Consider the following 23,037-nt stretch of genomic DNA (forward strand, 5'->3'; position numbering starts at 1 on the left):
CAATATGAATATTAACACACTTCGTTCAATATTAGATATCATATGTTAAGCTCCTTCAATCAGCTTTCAATATGAATATTAACACACTTCGTTCAATATTAGATATCATATGTTAAGCTCCTTCAATCAGCTTTCAATATGAATATTAACACACTTCGTTCAATATTAGATATCATATGTTAAGCTCCTTCAATCAGCTTTCAATATGAATATTAACACACTTCGTTCAATATTAGATATCATATGTTAAGCTCCTTCAATCAGCTTTCAATATGAATATTAACACACTTCGTTCAATATTAGATATCATATGTTAAGCTCCTTCAATCAGCTTTCAATATGAATATTAACACACTTCGTTCAATATTAGATATCATATGTTAAGCTCCTTCAATCAGCTTTCAATATGAATATTAACACACTTCGTTCAATATTAGATATCATATGTTAAGCTCCTTCAATCAGCTTTCAATATGAATATTAACACACTTCGTTCAATATTAGATATCATATGTTAAGCTTCTTCAATCAGCTTTCAATATGAATATTAACACACTTCGTTCAATATTAGATATCATATGTTAAGCTTCTTCAATCAGCTTTCAGTATGAATATTAACACACTTCGTTCAATATTAGATATCATATGTTAAGCTCCTTCAATCAGCTTTCAATATGAATATTAACACACTTCGTTCAATATTAGATATCATATGTTAAGCTCCTTCAATCAGCTTTCAATATGAATATTAACACACTTCGTTCAATATTAGATATCATATGTTAAGCTTCTTCAATCAGCTTTCAATATGAATATTAACACACTTCGTTCAATATTAGATATCATATGTTAAGCTTCTTCAATCAGCTTTCAATATGAATATTAACACACTTCGTTCAATATTAGATATCATATGTTAAGCTTCTTCAATCAGCTTTCAATATGAATATTAACACACTTCGTTCAATATTAGATATCATATGTTAAGCTCCTTCAATCAGCTTTCAATATGAATATTAACACACTTCGTTCAATATTAGATATCATATGTTAAGCTTCTTCAATCAGCTTTCAATATGAATATTAACACACTTCGTTCAATATTAGATATCATATGTTAAGCTCCTTCAATCAGCTTTCAATATGAATATTAACACACTTCGTTCAATATTAGATATCATATGTTAAGCTCCTTCAATCAGCTTTCAATATGAATATTAACACACTTCGTTCAATATTAGATATCATATGTTAAGCTCCTTCAATCAGCTTTCAATATGAATATTAACACACTTCGTTCAATATTAGATATCATATGTTAAGCTTCTTCAATCAGCTTTCAATATGAATATTAACACACTTCGTTCAATATTAGATATCATATGTTAAGCTTCTTCAATCAGCTTTCAGTTCACATATTTTAACACAGTTCATGATATAGAAGTTATATCTATATATCTCTTAAATATGATCATTTATAGATGAAGCGATAGGCAATGGACTTTTTATATATATATAAATATATTCATGTAATTACTCATCTTGATAAAATTATATTTTGACGTTGGTTAGCTAATTTCTGTGAGAATGACATACAGACACGTTATTGGGAACATGTTTTACCAGAAGGCTTTGACACACACACATATACACACACACACTTTTTACCAGAGGGCCCTCTCTCCGCTCGCTGTCCCTGTAAAAGGATTAAGTCAGTCATGTTTATAACCAATGTTTAAAATGACCCCTCATCACATCTGTGGCCAGGAGACGCCTCTTCACTCTCAGTCCCTCTCAGGCATCTTAATAAATGTTGATATACCTAAAAATAAATAAATGGTTATAGGTGTCTTTTGGAAGCAGATTGTCTGGAACAGTATATCCTCTCATTCACGTCTCTCAATCGCTCAGTTTTCGCCTCCCCTCTCCTCCTCTCCTCCCCTCTCCTCCTCCTCCTCCTCCTCTTCCCACTCCCTCTCCTCCTCTTCCCCCTCCCTCTCCTCCTCCTCTCCCTCCTCTCCCTCCTCTTCCTCATCCTCCTCTTCCACCTCCTCTCCTCCTCCTCCTCCTCTTCCTCCTCCTCCCTCCTCTTCCTCTCTCCTCCTCTCCCTCCTCCTCTCCCTCCTCTTCCCCATCCTCCTCTTCCACCTCCTCTCCTCCTCCTCTCTCCTCCTCTCCTCCTCTTCTTCCTCTTCCACCTCCTCTCCTCTTCCTATCTTCCTCCTCCTCCTCTCTCCTACTCTCTTCCACCTCCTCTCCTCCTCCTCTCCTCATCCTATCTTCCTCCTCCTCCTCTTCCTCTCTCCTCCTCCTCCTCTTCCTCTTCCTCTCTCCTCCTCCTCCTCTTCCTCTCTCCTCCTCCTCTCCCTCCTATTCCTCTTCCTCCTCCTCTCCTCCTCCTCTCATCCTCTCTCCTCCTCCTCTCCTCCTCCTCCTCTCCCTCTTATTCCTCTTCCTCCTCCTCTTTCCTCCTCCTCCTCCTCCTCCTCCTCGGGCTAGAGCTCAAACATTGTATACACATATACACATTATTATATCATATAGAGAACGCTTTCACTTGTTTACATGTAGTTGCAACCTTGTTTGCACCATGTTATAGTAATACGTGAGTGAGAGTGACTGTGTTCTCAGTAGTTTCTACCCCATAGCATTGCAGATAATCTTTACCCAGCTATGCATGCCTCTGAAATCAGTTAAGTGATTTACATCACTGCTTAAAATAAGCGATTGATGTCTTTGATCAGGGCGACACACACAGACAGACACACACACACACACACACACACACACACGGACGGACGGACGGACGGACGGACCGACAGTGACACACACACACAGACCGACAGTGACACACACACACACTGACAGACAGACACACACACACACTGACAGACAGACACACACACACACACAGACATACACACCCATACTGATGCTGGGTCAGAAGATAGTGACTTACTCAGTGGTTTGATAACACGGATCACTAGCTAGGTGAGACGATTAGCATTAAAGACAGGGAGGGAGAGAGCAGAGACGAGAGATTGAGTCAGAGAGAGAGGGGGATGAGTGAGAAAGAACTGGACGAAAGATAGCAAGTAAGACAATGATGGAGGGAGGGAGGGAGGGAGGGAGGGAGGGAGCAGCATTATTGAAATACTCCCCATGTCATGGTTTCCCTGAACAGCTCAAACAACCTGGTCCCTCCCCCTGGTTATCAGATAGACTCTCCTCCCCCTGGTTATCAGATAGACTCTCCTCCCCCTGGTTATCACTCCCCTCCCCCTGGTTATCACTCTCCTCCCCCTGGTTATCACTCTCCCCCCCTGGTTATCACTCTCCTCCCCCTGGTTATCTCCCCTCCCCCTGGTTATCACTCTCCTCCCCCTGGTTATCACTCTCCTCCCCCTGGTTATCACTCTCCTCCCCCTGGTTATCACTCTCCTCCCCCTGGTTATCACTCTCCTCCCCCTGGTTATCACTCTCCTCCCCCTGGTTATCACTCTCCTCCCCCCTGGTTATCAGACTCTCCCCCCCTGGTTATCACTCTCCTCCCCCCTGGTTATCACTCTCCTCCCCCTGGTTATCACTCTCCTCCCCCTGGTTATCAGACTCTCCCCCCCTGGTTATCACTCTCCTCCCCCTGGTTATCACTCTCCTCCCCCTGGTTATCAGACTCTCCCCCCCTGGTTATCAGACTCTCCCCCCCTGGTTATCACTCTCCTCCCCCTGGTTATCTCCCCTCCCCCTGGTTATCACACTCCAGTCGATGCCAAGTCAATCCTCCATAATTAGTTGGCGTGACACGGAGAGTGGTGGGTAGGGAGGAGGGGAAAAGGAGTGTAACAGGGGAGGAGGAGAGGAGGGGTGAAAATATATCGGCCGGGAAGAGCAGCCGGTCACCTGTGTGTGTGTGTGTGTGTGTGTGTGTGTGTGTGTGTGTGTGTGTGTGTGTGTGTGTGTGTGTGTGTGTGTGTGTGTGTGTGTGTGTGCTCTCCACGGTAGGAATACAGGTCCTACCCTGCAGGCTCCCTTAGACCCCGTGGCACCACCTCTTTTAACAGCTTTAATCCTTTCTTCTCAAACCCCCTTCTCCTCCCTTTGCTTTTTTTTTAATCCCTTTTTTTTCAATTTTCTGCTCATGGGAGAGAGAAAGAGATGGCCGGGAGTGCAGGTGTTTGGAATTAAGAATTAGCCGCAATTATTTTGATGTAGCGAGAGAGAGGAGCCGTCATGTGGTGTCAACAGTGGGATCTGAGGTTAACAAAAAACAGGCTTGTTATTAAAAGCTATGTTTGTTCTCTACCAGTTAGTCTGACCTGCCTCTTACAGAATACATTTCTTTACTTGGAGCTCACTAGAACTGAGTTACACCTCAACTTTTTTTTTGTGTGTGTGTGTTTGAGTTCTTGTACTTTTTACAGAATATTATTAACTCGCTGGAGCTCATGCACCTAAATATAAACAGTACCATCACTCAAAATGAGTCCCAGCACCTATATCAGTCAAAGTCAACCAGGATGTTGTCTTGCCGTTGAAATCCTTGGGCTGGGCCCTGCTAAGCGGTTTTTTCAGGCCACCTAAGTCCGAACAGTGACAAAGATAAATAAATGGACCTAATATATTTTTTAATTATGTTTCAGCTAAAGAACACAGCATTAGAAATACCAAAATACAAGGAAATTATCTTTAAAACTGCAACAACAACAAAAATAATTCTCAGCTTCACGGATAAATGTGTGGAATTGCAGAAAATTGGGTTATAAATGCAAACATTTCTCTGCACCAACAAGATGGAAGCCACTAAAATGTTCTCTAAAATACAGCCACTCCGACAGGCCGACCACGCTCATTGCCACGCCCCCTGCCCACCACCTAAGCCCCTTTTTTTATCAAGGAAAATCCCTGTTAAGCACTGATTATATTGGTAGATGATTTTAGTCGTAGTAAAATAACTTTGATTTAACATTAAGCTTTGGGTCAGGATCAGAACAAACGACAAACAAATAATGGTCTGATCTTGATGCAGCTACAATAGGTTGTCTTTGCTGGTTGTTTTGCTGATGTTTGTTGTTTTTCCCCCATCTTGCCGTAGTGAATTTAAGCTTGTGACTAAATGAATGATGCCGTCTGATGCCTTCAGATGCTTGCAGTAAGTGGTGGTACCAGCGTGTGGTGACAGGGAGTCGTCTGCTCCGAGGGACATCAGCGTAACATCAGTAATCATCACAGAATCACAAATTAGCTCGCCGTTATTATCAAATTTGCGTGGTAGGAAAACTGTCAAGGTAAAAAAAATAGTAGATGTAACATTTTGTTCCAACCTTACTTTCAGTGAAATGTGGACCCCAAAATAATATATTAATAATATAATATAATAAATATATTTCTGTTGTAGTGAAAGGACTATAACGTTTTCTCAAGTATGCCAAGTAGACCCCAAGAGACGTGTTTGAAGGTTTTTCTGTTGTAAGTTCTCCACTGTATACAGCAGAGACTCATGTCAAGCCCACAGTACAATAGCTGTTATCAAAACAAAAATATTGTGTTATTTGAGAGACCAAGGTCTAAGTCTTTCACCATGTTGAATAAAATGTGTCAAAACAATTTGAATGTCCAAAATCCACATTAATATAAAATGTTTTCCTTTTTTCCTTATTCCTTTTTAAAAAATTGTATTATTCTGTTTTCGCTGTTTTGTTTCTCCAGGTTTCAGTTTTTACCCGTTTTTTTTTTGTTAGCTTTTCCCTCTCAAAATCACACTTTTTTCATAGAAAAACAACATTGGACGTTGTAAGTGCACAACAACGGTTAAACCACATCACTTTTGAGGTCTGAGAAAAACCTAAGAAATTAGGATTTTTGTAGTTATCCTTTAATTCATCTGTGCACCAATCAGAGACCGTTGTTTGGTTAGTGATGTTTCTGTCGCACTCATGTGATTCCAGAGATTGCAGAGTTCAGTACATTTTGTTAATTTCCTACTAAAGTTCAATACATTTTGTTAATTTCCTACTAAGTTCAATACATTTTGTTAATTTCCTACTAAAGTTCAATACATTCTGTTAATTTCCTACTAAAGTTTAATACATTTTGTTAATTTCCTACTAAGTTCAATACATTTTGTTCATTTCCTACTAAGTTCAATACATTTTGTTCATTTCCTACTAAAGTTCAATACATTCTGCGTTATAGGGCCCTATTTCTCTCTCTTTCAACCCAACAGAAATTTCTCCAAATCAAATCAAATCTTATTGGTCACATACACGATTAGCAGATCGTAGTATCTAACAAGATGTTACTTGTTAGATACTACTGCACTGTTGGAGCTAGAAGCACAAGCATTTCACTACACCCGCAATGACATCTGCTAATCACGTGTATGTGACCAATAACATCTGCTAATCATTAGTGATTAGCAGATGTTATTGGTCACGTACACGTGATTAGCAGATGTTATTGCAGGTGTAGTGAAATGCTTGTGCTTCTAGCTCCAACAGTGCAGTAGTATCTAACAGGTAACATCTACCAATTTCAGAACCAACACAAATCTAAAGTTAAGGGATGGAATTAAGAATATATAAATATTTGGACGAGCAATGTCAGAGCGGCATAGACTCAAATACAGTAGAATAGAATATAGTATATACATATGAGATGAGAAATGCAAAATATATAAACATTATTAAAGTGACTAGTGTTCCATTGTTGAAGTGGCCAGTGACTTCAAGTCTATGTATATAGTCAGCAGCCTCTAATGTCCTAATGATGGCTATTTAACATTCTGATGGCCTTGACTGTTTTTCAGTCTCTCGGTCCCAGTTTTGATGCACCTGTACTGACCTCGCTTCTGGATGATAGCAGGGTGAACAGGCAGTGGCTCGGGTGGTTGTTGTCCTTGATTAACTTTTTGGTCTTCCTGTGACATCGGATGCTGAAGGTGTCCTGGAGGGCAGGTAGTTTGCCCCCGGTGATACGTTGGGCAGACCGCACCACCCTCTGGAGAGCCCTGCGGTTGAGGGCGGTGCAGTTGCCGTACCAGGCGGTGATACAGCCTGACAGGATGCTCTCAATTGTGCATCTGTAAAAGTTTGTGGGGTTTTAGGTGCTAAGCCAAATTTCTTCAGCCTCTTGTGGTTGAAGAGGCGCTGTTGCACCTTCTTCACCACACTGTCTGTGTGGGTGGACCATTTCAGTTTGTCAGGGATGTGTACACCGAGGAACTTGAAGCTTTCCACCTTCTCCACTGCGGTGCTGTTGATGTGGATAGGGGGGTGCTCTCTTTGCTGTCTCCTGTGCTCCTGTGCTCCTGTGAACACGCTTGTTACATTGTTACGGCTACAAGGCCCTCCCCCAACCCCCTTCGGCAAATCAGATCACGCCTCCATCCTGTTCCGCCCCGCCCCGCCAATAGGCAGAAACTTAACCAGGAAGCACCCGTGGTGAGGATTGTTCAACTTTGATCTGACTAATCGGAATCTATACTTCAGGACTGTTTTGATCACATGGAATGGGAAATGTTCTGGGTCGTCTCGGGGACATTGACACTGAATCAGTGACTGGGTTCATCAGGAAGTGCACAGAGGATGTTGTTCTAACTGTGACGATTAGAACTTTTCCAAACAAAATAAATACTTAGAAAAATGTCAACATTTGCGCAGAACTGGAGGTGCGAACCACCTTATTTAACCACGGCAAGGTGACTGGGAACATGGACGTGTACAAAGAGACCAGCTATGACCTCCGTAAGGCAATCAGAGAGTCAAAACAACAGTACAGGGACAAAGTCGAGTCGCAATTCAACGACTCAGACACGAGACGCATGTGGCAGGGACTCCAGACAATCACGGATTATCAAAGAAAAGCTTACAATGTCACGGGTACCAACGCCTCGATCCCGGACAAGCTAAACACCTTCGCCCAATTCAAGGAAAACAACACAAAGCCATTGTTGCTCCCGTACTCCATGGCGACGTAAGACATTCAAGCGTGTTAACCCTTGCAAGGCTGCCGGCACAGAGGCCATCCCAAGCCGCATCTTCAGAGCGAGTGCAGATCAGCTGGCTGGAGTGTTTACTGACATATTCAACCTCTCCCTATCCCAGTCTGCTGTCCCTACTTGCTTCAAGATGTCCACCATTGTTCCTGTACCCAAGAAAGCAAAGGTAACTGAACTAAATGACTATCACCCCGTAGCACTCACTTCTGTCATCATGAATTGCTTTGGGAGGCTAGTTAAGGATCATATCACCTCCACCTTACCAGACACCCTGGACCCACTACAATTCACATACCAACAGATCCACAAATGATGCAATCGCCTGCACAGCCTGGATAATAGAAGTGCCTACACAACCGTTCAAAAGTTTGTGGTCACTTAGAAATGTCCTTGTTTTTGAAAGAAAAGCACCTTTTTTGTCCATTAAAATAACATCAAATTGATCAGAAATACAGTGTAGACATTGTTAATGTTGTAAATGACTATTGTAGCTGGAAACAGCTGATTTTAATGGAATATCTACATAGGCGTACAGAAGCCCATTATCAGCAACCATCACTCCTGTGTTCCAATGGCATGTTGTGTTAGCTAATCCAAGTTGATCATTTTAAAATACTAATTGATCATTAGAAAAACCTTTTGCAATTATGTTAGCACAGCTGAAAACTGTTGTCCTGATTAAAGAAGCAATAAAACTGGCCTTCTTTAGACTAGTTGAGTATCTGGAGCATCAGCATTTGTGGGTTCGATTACAGGCTCAAAAAGGCCAGAAACAAAGAACTTTCTTCTGAAACTCATCAGTCTATTCTTGTTCTGAGAAAAGAAGGCTATTCCATGCGAGAAATTGCCAAGAAACTGAAGATCTTGTACAATGCTGTGTACTACTCCCATCACAGAACAGCGTAAACTGTCTCTAACCAGAATAGAAAGAGTAGTGGGTGGTCCCAGTGCACAACTGAGCAAGAGGACAAGTACTTTAGAGTGTCTAGTTTGAGAAACAGATGCCTCACAAGTCCTCAACTGTCAGCTTCATTAAATAGTACCCTTCAAAACACCAGTCTCAACGTCAACAGTGAAGAGGTGACTCCAGGATGCTGACCTTCTAGGCAGAGTTCCTCTGTCCAGTGTCTGTGTTCTTTTGCCCATCTTAATCTTTTCTTTTTATTGGCCAGTCTGAGATATGGCTTTTTCTTTGCATCTCTGCCTATAAGGCAGGGATGCTGGCCCATGTTGACTCCAATGCTTCCCACACGTGTGTCAAGTTGGCTTAATGTCCTTTGGGTGGTGGACCATTCTTGATACACACGGGAAAAAGGTTGAGAGTGAAAAACCCAGCAGCGTTGCAGTTCTTGACACACTCAAACCGGTGAGCCTGTCTGCTACTACCTTACCCCATTCAAAGGCACTTTAATCTTTTGTCTTGCCCATTCACCCTCTGAATGGCACACATACACATTCCATGTCTCAATTTTCTCAAAGCTTAAAAATCCTTCTTTAACTTGTCTCCTCCCCTTCATCTACTGTACGCTGATTGAAGTGGATTTAACAAGTGACATCAATAAGAGATAATAGCTTTCACCTGGATTCACCTGGTCAGTCTATGTCATGGAATGTTTTGTTCACTCAGTGTAGAGTCATTGAACACTGGTCACTTTAATAATGTTTACATCATTTTTGTGAGGACAGATGCTTGGAGACTCGAAGCAAGTACATACAGTGAATATTTAATAAATAACAGACATGAAACAAAACACGGACAGCGTCTGGACAAGGGAAACGTAACAATATTAATGCTGACAGAGGGATCAAACTGAGGAATAGATAGATATAGAGAAAGCAATCAATAAAGTGAAGGAGTCCAGGTGAGTCCAATGAAGCGATGATGCACGTAACGATGAGCAGCCTGGCATCCTCGAGCACCAGGGAGGGGGAGCGGGAGCAGGCGTGACAAATTTGTTTTGTTCAGAAATTGTTTCTGTAGTTAGAAAACTTTTTGATTTGCATTCCTGCAACATTATTTTGTTGAAATTTAAATTGATCTCTGAGAAAATAAGCTAATTGATTACTCACTTCGTTGGCTGGCCCTCGCTTCATATTTGTTGCAAACCCACTGGCTCCAGGTCATCTAGGTAAAGCCCTGCCTTATCTCAGCTCACTGGTCACCATAGCAGCACCCACCTGTAGCACACACTCCAGCAGGTATATTTCACTGGTCACCCCCAGTTCTGCCTCCAATGATTGGAACGAATTGCAAAAATTACTGAAGCTGGAGACTTATATCTCCCTCACTAACTTTAAGCATCAGCTGTCAGAGCAGCTTACCGATCACTGCACCTGTACATAGCCCATCTGTAAACAGCCCACCCAACTACCTCATCCCCATATTGTTTTTATAAAATGTTTTGCTCCTTTGCACCCCAGTATCTCTACTTGCACATTCATCTTCTGCACATTTATCACTCCAGTGTTTATTTGCTAAATTGTAGTTATTTCGCCACTATGGCCTATTTATTGCCTTACCTCCCTAATCTTACTTCATTTGCACACACTGTATATAGACTTTTCTATTGTGTTATTGACTCTACGTTTGTTTATTCCATGTGTAACTCTGTGTTGTTGTATGTTTCGAACTGCTTTGCTTTATCTTGGCCAGGTCGCAATTGTAAATGAGAACTTGTTCTCAACTGGCTTACCTGGTTAAATAAAGGACTTGTTCTCAACTAGCCTACCTGGTTAAATAAAAAGTGAAATAAAAAAAAAGGAAAATAAATAAATAAAACTTCATATGTACAGTACATATTCTGGACATAGCTCATCCATATAACTACTGCTGTACATACCTTTTTCCTACTTAGAGATTTTCCATACTATCTATACACACCACGCATTTATATTACGGAATCTGACATTGCTTTTTCCGATATTGCTCTTTCTGATATTTCTTAATATTTTTTATTTGTGTATTGTACTATTACACTTTACACTGCACCTGCTTTAACATCTGCTAATCTTAGTACTTGACAAATAAACTTTGATTTGAAAAATAATCACACAATGCCCACTGGTGTCAATACAGTTGTCAGATCCTGGGTCTGTAAGAAAACACTTACTAATTCAGCCTGAGTAGGAAAAAAACAGTTTTTGGGGGGTAGATTGTGTTGACAAACACATCAAATATTGAACTCTTCCGTAACAAATGTGAAGATGCTGTCACTCTTTTAACACATTGCCTAAATCCACAGGAGAGACTGCCACCTCCGCTCTATGCTGTCTCTGTGCTGTCTCATTGCTGTCTCTCTGTTGTCTCTCTGTTGTCTCTCTCTTGTCTCTCTGTTGTCTCGCTCTCAGTTCAATTCAATTCAAAGGGCGTTATTGGCATGGGAAACATATGTTTACATTGCCAAAGCAAGTGAAATAGATAAATGTCTCTCTGTGTGTCTCTCTCTCCCTTTCTCCCTCTCTTTTAATAGTTAGTAAAAGTTTCTTACTCAATTCAATTCAATTCGCTTTATTGGCATGACGTAACAATGTACATATTGCCAAAGCTGACTTTGGATATTTACAATATAAAAATAAATATTAATGAGAATCAAAAATTGTCAACGGGACAACAGTAACAACAATAACCAACGGTCAATATAACCATACATTCAACAATAACAATAATCATAGAGTTGAGGACATGTGCAGGTTTATTGGTCTGTCAGACACTGTCCCTCAACTTATGGCAGGCAGCAATGTAGTGCGCTGCCAACCCACAACTCTCTGCGTCCTCCCCCAACAGGATGGGTAGCCTATCCTCATCAGATAGGTCTTTGAAACCTTGAATAAGGGTTTCAAGTTTGGGGAAATGACACTCTCTAATTGTTTTATATTTTTGACATTTTGTCAGGAAATGCAGCTCCGTCTCAGGTTCTGCTGTTGTGCAGCGGTTGCACAGCCTTTCCTCTACAGGGAGCCAGGTTTTCCTGTGTCTACCCTTCTCAATGGCAAGGCTGTGCTCACTGAGCCTGTACTTTGTCAAGGTTTTTCTAAGGTTTTGATCAGTAACCATGGTCAAATATTTAGCCATAGTGTACTGTCGATTTAGGGCCAGATTGCACTGCATTTTGCTTTGTGTTTGTGCTTGTGTTTCCCAATAAGCAATGTAGTTTTGTTTTGACTGTTGTAATTTGATTTATTCTGATTGATTGGATGTTCTGGTCCTGAGGCTTCAGTGTGTTAGTAGAACAGGTTTGTGAACTCAGCCCCAGGACCAGCTGGATGAGGGGACTCTTTTCTTTGCTCAGCTCTTGGCATTGCAGGGCTTGGTAATGATATGAGAGGGGGTCACTGTATTTTAGATGTTTCCAAAACTTAATTGCTCTTTTTTGAGTTTTTATTATTAGTGGATATTGGCCTAATTCTGCCCTGCATGCATTGTTTGTAGTTTTCCTCTGGACACGTAGGAGAATCTTACAGAACTCTGCATGTAGGGTTTCAATGGGGTGTTTGTCCCATTTGATGAAATCTTGTTTTGCAAGTGGACCCCACACCTCGCTGCCATAAAGTGCAATTGGTTCAATGACATATTCAATTAGTTTTAGCCAAATTTTAATAGGTATTTCAATTTGAATTTGCTTTTTAATGGCGTAGAATGCCCTACGTGCTTTCTCTCTCAGTTCATTCACTGCCTCATTAAGGTGTCCAGTTGAGCTTATTTTTAAACCTAAGTAATTGTAGTGTGTACGGTACTCTATATATTTTGTACCAATTGAGAACTTTGGTCTAATTCCCTGAGATCTGGATCTTCTCTACTCTCTATCTTTGTGTCTGTCTCTCTCTCTCTCCCTTTCTCCCTCTCGCTCTTTCTCTTTCTTTGTGTCTCTGTGTCTCTCTTTCTCTCTCTGTCTCTCCCTCTTTGTCTCTCTCTCCCTCCATCCTCTCTGTCTATCTCTCCCCCCTCTCTCGCTCTGTATCTCTCTCCCTCCCTCCTTTCTGTCTATCTCTTCCTCCTCTCTCCCCCCTCTCTCGCTCTGTATCTCTCTCCCTCCCTCCTTTCTGTCTATCTCTCCCCCCTCTCTCGCTCTGTATCTCTCTCCCTCCCTCCTTTCTGTCTATCTCTTCCTCCTCTCTCCCCCCTCTCTCGCTCTGTATCTCTCTCCCTCCCTCCTTTCTGTCTATCTCTTCCTCCTCTCTCCCTCCTCTCTCGCTCTGTATCTCTCTCCCTCCATCCTCTCTGTCTATCTCTCCCCCCACTCTCGCTCTGTATCTCTCTCCCTCCCTCCTTTCTGTCTATCTCTTCCTCCTCTCTCCCCCCTCTCTCGCTCTGTATCTCTCTCCCTCCCTCCTTTCTGTCTATCTCTCCCCCCTCTCTCGCTCTGTATCTCTCTCCCTCCCTCCTTTCTGTCTATCTCTTCCTCCTCTCTCCCCCCCTCTCTCGCTCTGTATCTCTCTCCCTCCCTCCTTTCTGTCTATCTCTCCCCCCTCTCTCGCTCTGTATCTCTCTCCCTCCCTCCTTTCTGTCTATCTCTTCCTCCTCTCTCCCTCCTCTCTCGCTCTGTATCTCTCTCCCTCCATCCTCTCTGTCTATCTCTCCCCCCTCTCTCGCTCTGTATCTCTCTCCCTCCCTCCTTTCTGTCTATCTCTTCCTCCTCTCTCCCCCCTCTCTCGCTCTGTATCTCTCTCCCTCCCTCCTTTCTGTCTATCTCTCCCCCCCTCTCTCGCTCTGTATCTCTCTCCCTCCCTCCTTTCTGTCTATCTCTTCCTCCTCTCTCCCCCCTCTCTCGCTCTGTATCTCTCTCCCTCCCTCCTTTCTGTCTATCTCTCCCCCCTCTCTCGCTCTGTATCTCTCTCCCTCCCTCCTTTCTGTCTATCTCTTCCTCCTCTCTCCCTCCTCTCTCGCTCTGTATCTCTCTCCCTCCATCCTCTCTGTCTATCTCTCCCCCCTCTCTCGCTCTGTATCTCTCTCCCTCCCTCCTTTCTGTCTATCTCTTCCTCCTCTCTCCCCCCTCTCTCGCTCTGTATCTCTCTCCCTCCATCCTCTCTGTCTATCTCTCCCCCCTCTCTCTTCCTCCTCTCTCTCCCCTCTCTCTCTCTCTCCTCTTATTAACCTCTTTACTTATTCATTTTTCAAACTCTCAAAGGTGACCATCTCTTCATTTCCTCTCAGTGGAGGCCTGTGTGTTCAGTTGAATCACTACCCAGCCCCCCTGAGAACCAGATAGAACCCCTCACAGTGATGTCTCTCTGTTTGGGATGGCCTCTCTGTCTGGGATGGCCTCTCTGTCTGGAATGGTCTCTCTGTCTGGGATGGCCTCTCTGTCTGGAATGGCCTCTCTGTCTGGGATGGCCTCTCTGTCTGGGATGGCCTCTCTGCCTGGGCTGGGATGGCCTCTCTGTCTGCGATGGCCTCTCTGTATGGGATGGCCTCTCTGTCTGGAATGGCCTCTCTGTCTGGGATGGCCTCTCTGTCTGGGATGGCCTCTCTGTCTGGGATGGCCTCTCTGTCTGCGATGGCCTCTCTGTCTGCGATGGCCTCTCTGTGTCTGGAATGGCCTCTCTGTATGGGATGGCCTCTCTGTCTGGGATGGCCTCTCTGTATGGGATGGCCTCTCTGTCTGGGATGGCCTCTCTGTATGGGATGGCCTCTCTGTGTCTGGAATGGCCTCTCTGTCTGGGATGGCCTCTCTGTCTGGGATGGCCTCTCTGTCTGGGATGGCCTCTCTGTCTGCGATGGCCTCTCTGTCTGCGATGGCCTCTCTGTCTGGGATGGCCTCTCTGTCTGCGATGGCCTATCTGTCTGGGATGGCCTCCTTAGCAGGGAGAGAAAGTATCTGTGTAATAGACGGCTGTGTTAGTATTCTCCTCACACCGACAGACCTGTTAGCTACATCTATTGAGTTACCAGCTGAGAGAGAGAGAGAGAGAGAGAGAGAGAGAGAGAGAGAGAGAGAGAGAGAGAGAGAGAGAGAGAGAGAGAGAGAGAGAGAGAAACCTTGATTGGAGAGGCTTGTCTGACATTCATTTAAAAGGACATGTTTAAAACTACAACACAGCAGCTAATTACCACCGTGATAGAACAGAGAAATAGAAAAGTCATTTCAGAAGTCACAAGTGTTTGATGAAAAGTTCAATCGAGACTGTCTTCTGCTCGGGTGTCACTGACGTGCAGTGTACACACCTCTCATCAAGGAATTACGAAACTGAAAACTCAAGTTTTTCAAAAAAGTTAATTACAGTCATGTTTGAACGTACAGAGAAACTGAAAAGGGAAATTTGCTAATAAATCTTTGTTAGTAGGACGGCTAGGTAGCCTAGTGGTTAGAGCTTTTGGGCCAGTGACTAAAAGGTTGCTGGTTGAAATACTTGACAAGGTGAAAAATCTGTCCATGTGCCCTTGAGCAAGGCACTACTTTGCTCCAGCGGCGCCGTACTGCTGTGGCTGACTCTGTAAAACAACACATGTCACTTAGCAATAATTAGCTTGTTGACATACGTTTTCTGTCTAAATCTCATTTAGATTTGTCTTTACATTCATATAGAACGGGACATTACCACAATGCCATAACAGAGGTTAGCTGTTTTTGCGCGGGTTCAATTAATTAATGAGAAGATAATGCATGTACACTGGTAGTCTACTGCAGAAACCCATTTACACTGGTAGTCTACTGCAGAAACCCATGTCCTCTGGTAGTCTACTGCAGAAACCCATTTACACTGGTAGTCTACTGCAGAAACCCATTTACTCTGGTAGTCTACTGCAGAAACCCATTTACTCTGGTAGTCTACTGCAGAAACCCATGTCCTCTGGTAGTCTACTGCAGAAACCCATTTACACTGGTAGTCTACTGCAGAAACCCATGTCCTCTGGTAGTCTACTGCAGAAACCCATTTACACTGGTAGTCTACTGCAGAAACCCATTTACTCTGGTAGTCTACTGCAGAAACCCATTTACTCTGGTAGTCTACTGCAGAAACCCATTTACTCTGGTAGTCTACTGCAGAAACCCATTTACACTGGTAGTCTACTGCAGAAACCCATTTACACTGGTAGTCTACTGCAGAAACCCATTTACACTGGTAGTCTACTGCAGAAACCCATTTACTCTGGTAGTCTACTGCAGAAACCCATGTACTCTGGTAGTCTACTGCAGAAACCCATTTACACTGGTAGTCTACTGCAGAAACCCATTTACACTGGTAGTCTACTGCAGAAACCCATTTACACTGGTAGTCTACTGCAGAAACCCATTTACACTGGTAGTCTACTGCAGAAACCCATTTACTCTGGTAGTCTACTGCAGAAACCCATTTACTCTGGTAGTCTACTGCAGAAACCCATTTACTCTGGTAGTCTACTGCAGAAACCCATTTACTCTGGTAGTCTACTGCAGAAACCCATTTACACTGGTAGTCTACTGCAGAAACCCATTTACTCTGGTAGTCTACTGCAGAAACCCATTTACTCTGGTAGTCTACTGCAGAAACCCATTTACACTGGTAGTCTACTGCAGAAACCCATTTACACTGGTAGTCTACTGCAGAAACCCATGTACTCTGGTAGTCTACTGCAGAAACCCATTTACACTGGTAGTCTACTGCAGAAACCCATTTACACTGGTAGTCTACTGCAGAAACCCATTTACTCTGGTAGTCTACTGCAGAAACCCATTTACACTGGTAGTCTACTGCAGAAACCCATGTACTCTGGTAGTCTACTGCAGAAACCCATTTACACTGGTAGTCTACTGCAGAAACCCATTTACACTGGTAGTCTACTGCAGAAACCCATTTACACTGGTAGTCTATTGCAGAAACCCATTTACACTGGCAGTCTACTGCAGAAACCCATTTACACTGGTAGTCTACTGCAGAAACCCATTTACACTGGTAGTCTACTGCAGAAACCCATTTACACTGGTAGTCTACTGCAGAAACCCATTTACATTGGTAGTCTACTGCAGAAACCCATTTACACTGGTAGTCTACTGCAGAAACCCATTTACACTGGTAGTCTACTGCAGAAACCCATGTACTCTGGTAGTCTACTGCAGAAACCCATTTTACACTGGTAGTCTACTGCAGAAACCCATGTGCACTGGTAGTCTACTGCAGAAACCCATTTACACTGGTAGTCTACTGCAGAAACCCATGTACTCTGGTAGTCTACTGCAGAAACCCATGTACTCTGGTAGTCTACTGCAGAAAGCCATTTACACTGGTAGTCTACTGCAGAAACCCATGTACTCTGGTAGTCTACTGCAGAAACCCATTTACTCTGGTAGTCTACTGCAGAAACCCATGTACTCTGGTAGTCTACTGCAGAAATTACTAATAAACTAAATTCCTAGGCTAGAGTTCAGTGAGTTCAGTGAGTTCAGTGAGTTCAGTGAGTTCAGTGAGTTCAGTGAGTTCAGTGAGTTCAGGCCAAGCTAGAACCGACCAACCATGAAGATTAATGTAATCGGAATTGTAATCTGATTTTTGGATTGGTTAATCTCTAATAAATTCTGTTTGTCTGGAAACTATATGTATGAAAAGGTTATCTGGGAATAAATATTGTAGTGTATAAATATAGTTAATTAAATTACATATGTCTACATTAACAAACACTGCCTCCCCCGATGGCCTTTCCCCGAAGTCTCTTGATTATTAAAACTGAAAGTATAAAATTTCAGCTGAAGATCCAAACTACCCTGACTGTATAATCTCACAGAAGATTGTTTTACCTGGTTAGAATTCAATGATGAAATATCTGTATGTGTACAGTGTGTGCTCTTTAACCCCTAATGCTTTATAAGGTGTTTGACCTTTAACCCCTAATGCTTCATAAGGTGTTTGATCTTTCACCCCAAATTCTTCAGAAGGTGTTTGAAGGGTTGTTAATGGACCTTGTGGTCATAATGAGGTCTTGGTGACGCTCTTTATCACACAACAGCCTAATTTACATGGGAACGGGGTTTGGGTCATGTCCCCCAAATATTAGAAAGAGACAATTTTGTCCCCCCTGAGTGGCACAGCGGCCTAATTACATTTACATTTTAGTCATTTAGCAGACGCTCTTATCCAGAGCGACTTACAGTAGTGAATGCATACATTTCATTAAAAATAATTCCATACTGGTCCCCCGTGGGAATCAAACCCACAACCCTGGCGTTGCAAACACCATGCTCTACCAACTGTGCCACACGGGGCCAATGTGCTGCATCTCAGTGCTAGAGGTGTCACTACTGAACCTGGTTCGATTCCAGGCTGTATTACAACCGGCCGTGATTGAGAGTCCCATAAGGCGCTGCACAATTGGCCCAGCGTCGTCCGGGTTTGGCCGGGGTAGGCTGTCATTGTAAATAAGAATTTGTTCTTAACTGACTTGCCTAGTTAAAACAAGGTTAAATAAAAATGTAAAATATGTCCCTTCCTAGGTTTTATAGAGACCCTGGTTAGAAAATTCCTGAATTCAGGAGGGAATAAGCAGGAAATCCAGAATCCTAAAACCATGATTTCTGTGGAATTTTGGAGAAAAAAATGGAAAATCTTTTGCAACCTAATGTTGAAGTGAAACCACAGAGTTCTCTCAGAGCCTTCCTTCTAAAATAGTAATCCAGTATATCGCTATATACTACATTAAATATTAACTACTGCTGAAAGGCAGCAGGAGGAATCACAACACTAATTAACTGTCCCTTAACGAGGGCAGGGGTTAGAGGTCAGAGGGTAGGTAGTGTCAGGACACCTGGGTCACAGAAAGACAGGAAGAGGGAACTAAAAAGAGAGAGTTTAGGTTTCATAGAAAACATCTGAGGTGTGTGTTGATAATGGTCGTACTACAACAGGATGAAGTATAAGGGGTTCAACTGGGTTTCTTGGTTAACAAATTAAAACAAATTAATTAAAACCTTACATCATATATTTTACAATTATGCTTTGTTTATTCTAGAATACTGTATTCACGTATCCCCCCATTTTTTTCCCCCATCTCTCCCCTCCTTCTCCCCATATTCTCTCTCCCCTCCTTCTCTCTCTCCCCTCCTTCTCTCCCCATATTCTCTCTCCCCTCCTTCACCCCCTCCCCATATTCCCGCTCCCCTCCTTGTCCCCCATTTTACCTCTCTCCCCTCCATCTTACCTCTCTCCCCTGCTTCTCCCTCTCTCCCCTCCTTCTCCCTCTCTCCCCTCCCTTCCCTCCTTCTCCCCCGTATTCCCTCTCTTCCCTCCTTCTCCCTCTCTCCCCTCCTTCTCCCTCTCTCCCCTCCATTCCCTCCTTCTCCCCCATCTTACCTCTCTCCTCTCCTCCTCCCCCCCCCCAGTGGGTACCAGGTGGTGGTAGAAGAGGAGAGACCTCAGAGGGCGAGAAGGGGTGCGGCTGAGATTCTCCGCTGTTACCCTGTCCCCATCCACTTCCAGAACTCCACGGTCCTAAACTCCCAGTACTACTTCACAGCTGAGTTCCCTGCCGTAGGGCTACAGGCTACTCAACCCTTCACTGTGGGAGACAACAAAACCTACGGTGGATACTGGAACGCCCCCCTACTGCCCCAGAAGAGCTACAGCATCTACTACCAGGCTGTCAGCACGGCTAACGGGGTGGGTACCTCTACTAGGGATATTAAGGTAGTGGTGTGGGTGTTAATGGTTGTTCTAGTGGTATTATGGTAATGTTTACTGGAACGCCCCCCTTATTTGCTATAGCAAATACTACCAGGCTGTCAGCACAGCTAACAGGGTTTTGACCAGTGGTAGCATCCACTCACTCACTCACTCACTCACTCACTCACTCACTCACTCACTCACTCACTCACTCACTCACTCACTGACACACATTCAGTTGAAGTCGGAAGTTTACGTACACCTTAGCCAAATATATTTAAACTCAGTTTTTCACAATTCCTGACATTTAATCCTAGTAAAATGTCCCTGTTTTAGGTCAGTTAGGATCACCACTTTATTTTAAGAATGTGAAATGTCAGAATAATAGTAGAGAGAATGATTTATTTCAGCTTTTATTTCTTTCATCACATTCCCAGTGGGTCAGAAGTTTACATACACTCAATTAGTATTTGGTAGCATTGCCTTTAAATTGTTTAACTTGGGTCAAACATTTCGGGTAGTCTTCCACAAGCTTCCCACAATAAGTTGGTTGAATTTTGGCCCATTCCTCCTGACAGAGCTGGTGTAACTGAGTCAGGTTTGTAGGCCTCCTTGCTCGCACACTCTTTTTCAGTTCTGGCAACACATTTTCTATGGGATTGAGGTCAGGGCTTTGTGATAGCCACTCCAATACATTGACTTTGTTGTCCTTAAGCCATTTTGCCACAACTTTGGAAGTATGCTTGGGGTCATTGTCCATTTGGAAGACCCATTTGTGACCAAGCTTTAACTTCCTGACTGATGTCTTGAGATGTTGCTTCAATATATCCACATAATTTTCCCTTCTCATGATGCCATCTATTTTGTGAAGTGCACCAGTCCCTCCTGCAGCAAAGCACCCCCACAACATGATGCTACCACCCCCGTGCTTCACAGTTGGGATGGTGTTCTTCGGCTTGCAAGCCTCCCTCTTTTTCCTCCAAACATAACGATGGTCATTATGGCCAAACAGTTCTATTTTTGTTTCATCAAACCAGAGGACATTTCTCCAAAAAGTACGATCTTTGTCCCCATGTGCAGTTGCAAACCGTAGTATGGAATTCTTCTGTCGGTTTTGGAGCAGTGGCTTCTTCCTGGCTGAGCAGCTTTCAGGTTATGTCGATATAGGACTCTTTTTACTGTGGATATAGATACTTTTGTACCTGTTTCCTCCAGCATCTTCACAAGGTCCTTTGCTGTTGTTCTGGGATTGATTTGCACTTTTTGCACCAAAGTATATTCATCTCTTGGAGACAGAACGCTTCTCCTTCCAGAGCGGTATGACGGCTGCGTGGTCCCATGGTGTTTATACTTGCGTACTATTGTTTGTACAGATGAACGTGGTACCTTCAGGCGTTTGGAAATTGCTCCCAATGATAAACCAGACTTCTGGAGGTCTACAATTTATTTTCTGAGGTCTTGGCTGATTTCTTTTTATTTTCCCATGATGTCAAGCAAAGAGGCACTGAGTTTGAAGGTAGGCCTTGAAATACATCCACAGGTACACCTCAAATTGACTCAAATTATGTCAATTAGCATAACAGAAGCTTCTAAAGCCGTGACATCATTTTCTGGAATTTTCCAAGCTGTTAAACCTCTCTGGGAAATGTGGGACGCTAGCGTTCAACAGCCAGTGAAATAGCAGGGCTGCAAATTCAAAACAACAAAAATCTCATAATTCAAATTTCTCAAACATACAACTATTATATCCCATTTTAAAGATACACATCTCGTTAATCCAACCACATTGTCCGATTTCAAAAAGGCTTTACGGCGAAAGCATAACATTAGATTATGTTAGGACAGCACCTAGACAAGAAAAACCACACAGCCATTTTCCAAGCAAGGAGAGGCGTCACAAAAACCAGAAATACAGCTAAAATGAATCACTAACCTTTGATGATCTTCATCAGATGACACTCATAGGACTTCATGTTACACAATACATATATGTTTTGCTCGATAAAGTTCATATTCATATCCAAAAACCCATTTTACATTGGCGTGTAATGTTCAGAAATGTTTTGCCTCCCAAAACTTCCGGTGAATGAGCACATCAATTTACAGAAATACTCATCATAAACGTTGATAAAGTATTAAACTGTTATTCAAAGAATTATAGATACACTTCTCCTTCATGCAACCGCTGTGTCAGATTTAAAAAAAAACTTTACAGCGAAAGCACACTTTGCAATAATCTGAGTACAGCGTTCAGACACGAAACCAAACCCGCCATTTTGTGGAGTCAACAAAACTCAGAAATAACATTATAAATATTCACTTACCTTTGATGATCTTCATCGGAATGCACTCCCAGGAATCCCAGTTCATTTGTTTCAATAAAGTCCATCCTTTATGTCCAAATACCTCCTTTTTGTTCGCGCGTTCGGTAGAGTACTCAAAATGCACTGTGCTCGCGCAGTTAAGTTCAGACGAAAAGTCAAAAAAGTTATATTACAGTTCGTAGAAACATGTCAAACGATGTGTAGAATCAATCTTTAGGATGTTTTTTATCATAAATCTTCCATAATATTCCAACCGGACGATTCCTTTGTCTTCAAAAAAGAAAAGGAACACAGCTAACTCTCACGTGAGTGCGCGCCACTGAACTCATGTCATTTTCTCACTCATCTACTTCCAGGAGCTCTTATTCTCTCCCTATTCACAGTAGAAGCATGATACAATGTTCTAAAGACTGTTGACATCTAGTGGAAGCCTTAGGAAGTGCAAAATGAACCCTAAGTCACTGTGTACTGGATAGGGAATCACTTGAAAAACTACAAACCTCAGATTTCCACACTTCCTGGTTGGATTTTTCTCAGGTTTTTGCCTGCCATATGAGTTCTGTTATACTCACAGACATCATTCAAACAGTTTTAGAAACTTCAGAAAGTGTTTTTTATCCAAACGCTGTCATCAAGGCAAAGGGTGGCTACTTTGAATAATCTCAAATATAAAATAGATTTTGATTTGTTTAACACTTTTTTTGGTTACTACATGATTCCATATGTGTTATTTCATAGTTTTGATGTCTTCACTATTATTCTACAATGTCGAAAATAGTAAAAAAATAAAGAAAAAAACTCTTGAACGAGTGAGTGTGTCCAAACATTTGACTGGCATATGTACATCCCTGGAATGTCCCTTTGTTTCCCCAGATGAGCTACAGTTTTAACTTTGGGGTTGTTTGTGTCCCACAGTACAGTGTTAGCCCAATGAGCTGAAAGCTAGGCATTAGCTCGGGGAACTCTAGTCTTCAGACCTTGAGCAAAGCTAGTCGTTATGGGAGCTTGGTTCACACACGTACGTACAGTGGGGGAAAAAAGTATTTGATCCCCTGCTGATTTGTACGTTTGCCCACTGACAAAGAAATGATCAGTCTATAATTTTAATGGTAGATTTATTTGAACAGTGAGAGACAGAATAACAACAAA

The 23,037-nt window shown here is 42.7% G+C and overlaps 1 protein-coding gene across 1 annotated transcript in view; it reads left to right on the plus strand.

Annotated features, from left to right (window-relative positions):
- ptprma (protein tyrosine phosphatase receptor type Ma) overlaps positions 1-23,037 on the plus strand; it is a 286,344-nt gene that overhangs the window by 183,557 nt on the left and 79,750 nt on the right. Inside the window, exon 14 of the mRNA XM_029724694.1 lies at positions 19,285-19,561. Within this exon, the coding sequence (XP_029580554.1) occupies positions 19,285-19,561 (277 nt within the window). The remainder of the gene's footprint in view (positions 1-19,284; positions 19,562-23,037) is intronic.

This window comes from Salmo trutta, chromosome 31, assembly GCF_901001165.1.
Source record: "Salmo trutta chromosome 31, fSalTru1.1, whole genome shotgun sequence".
NCBI classification, from domain to species: domain Eukaryota; kingdom Metazoa; phylum Chordata; class Actinopteri; order Salmoniformes; family Salmonidae; genus Salmo; species Salmo trutta.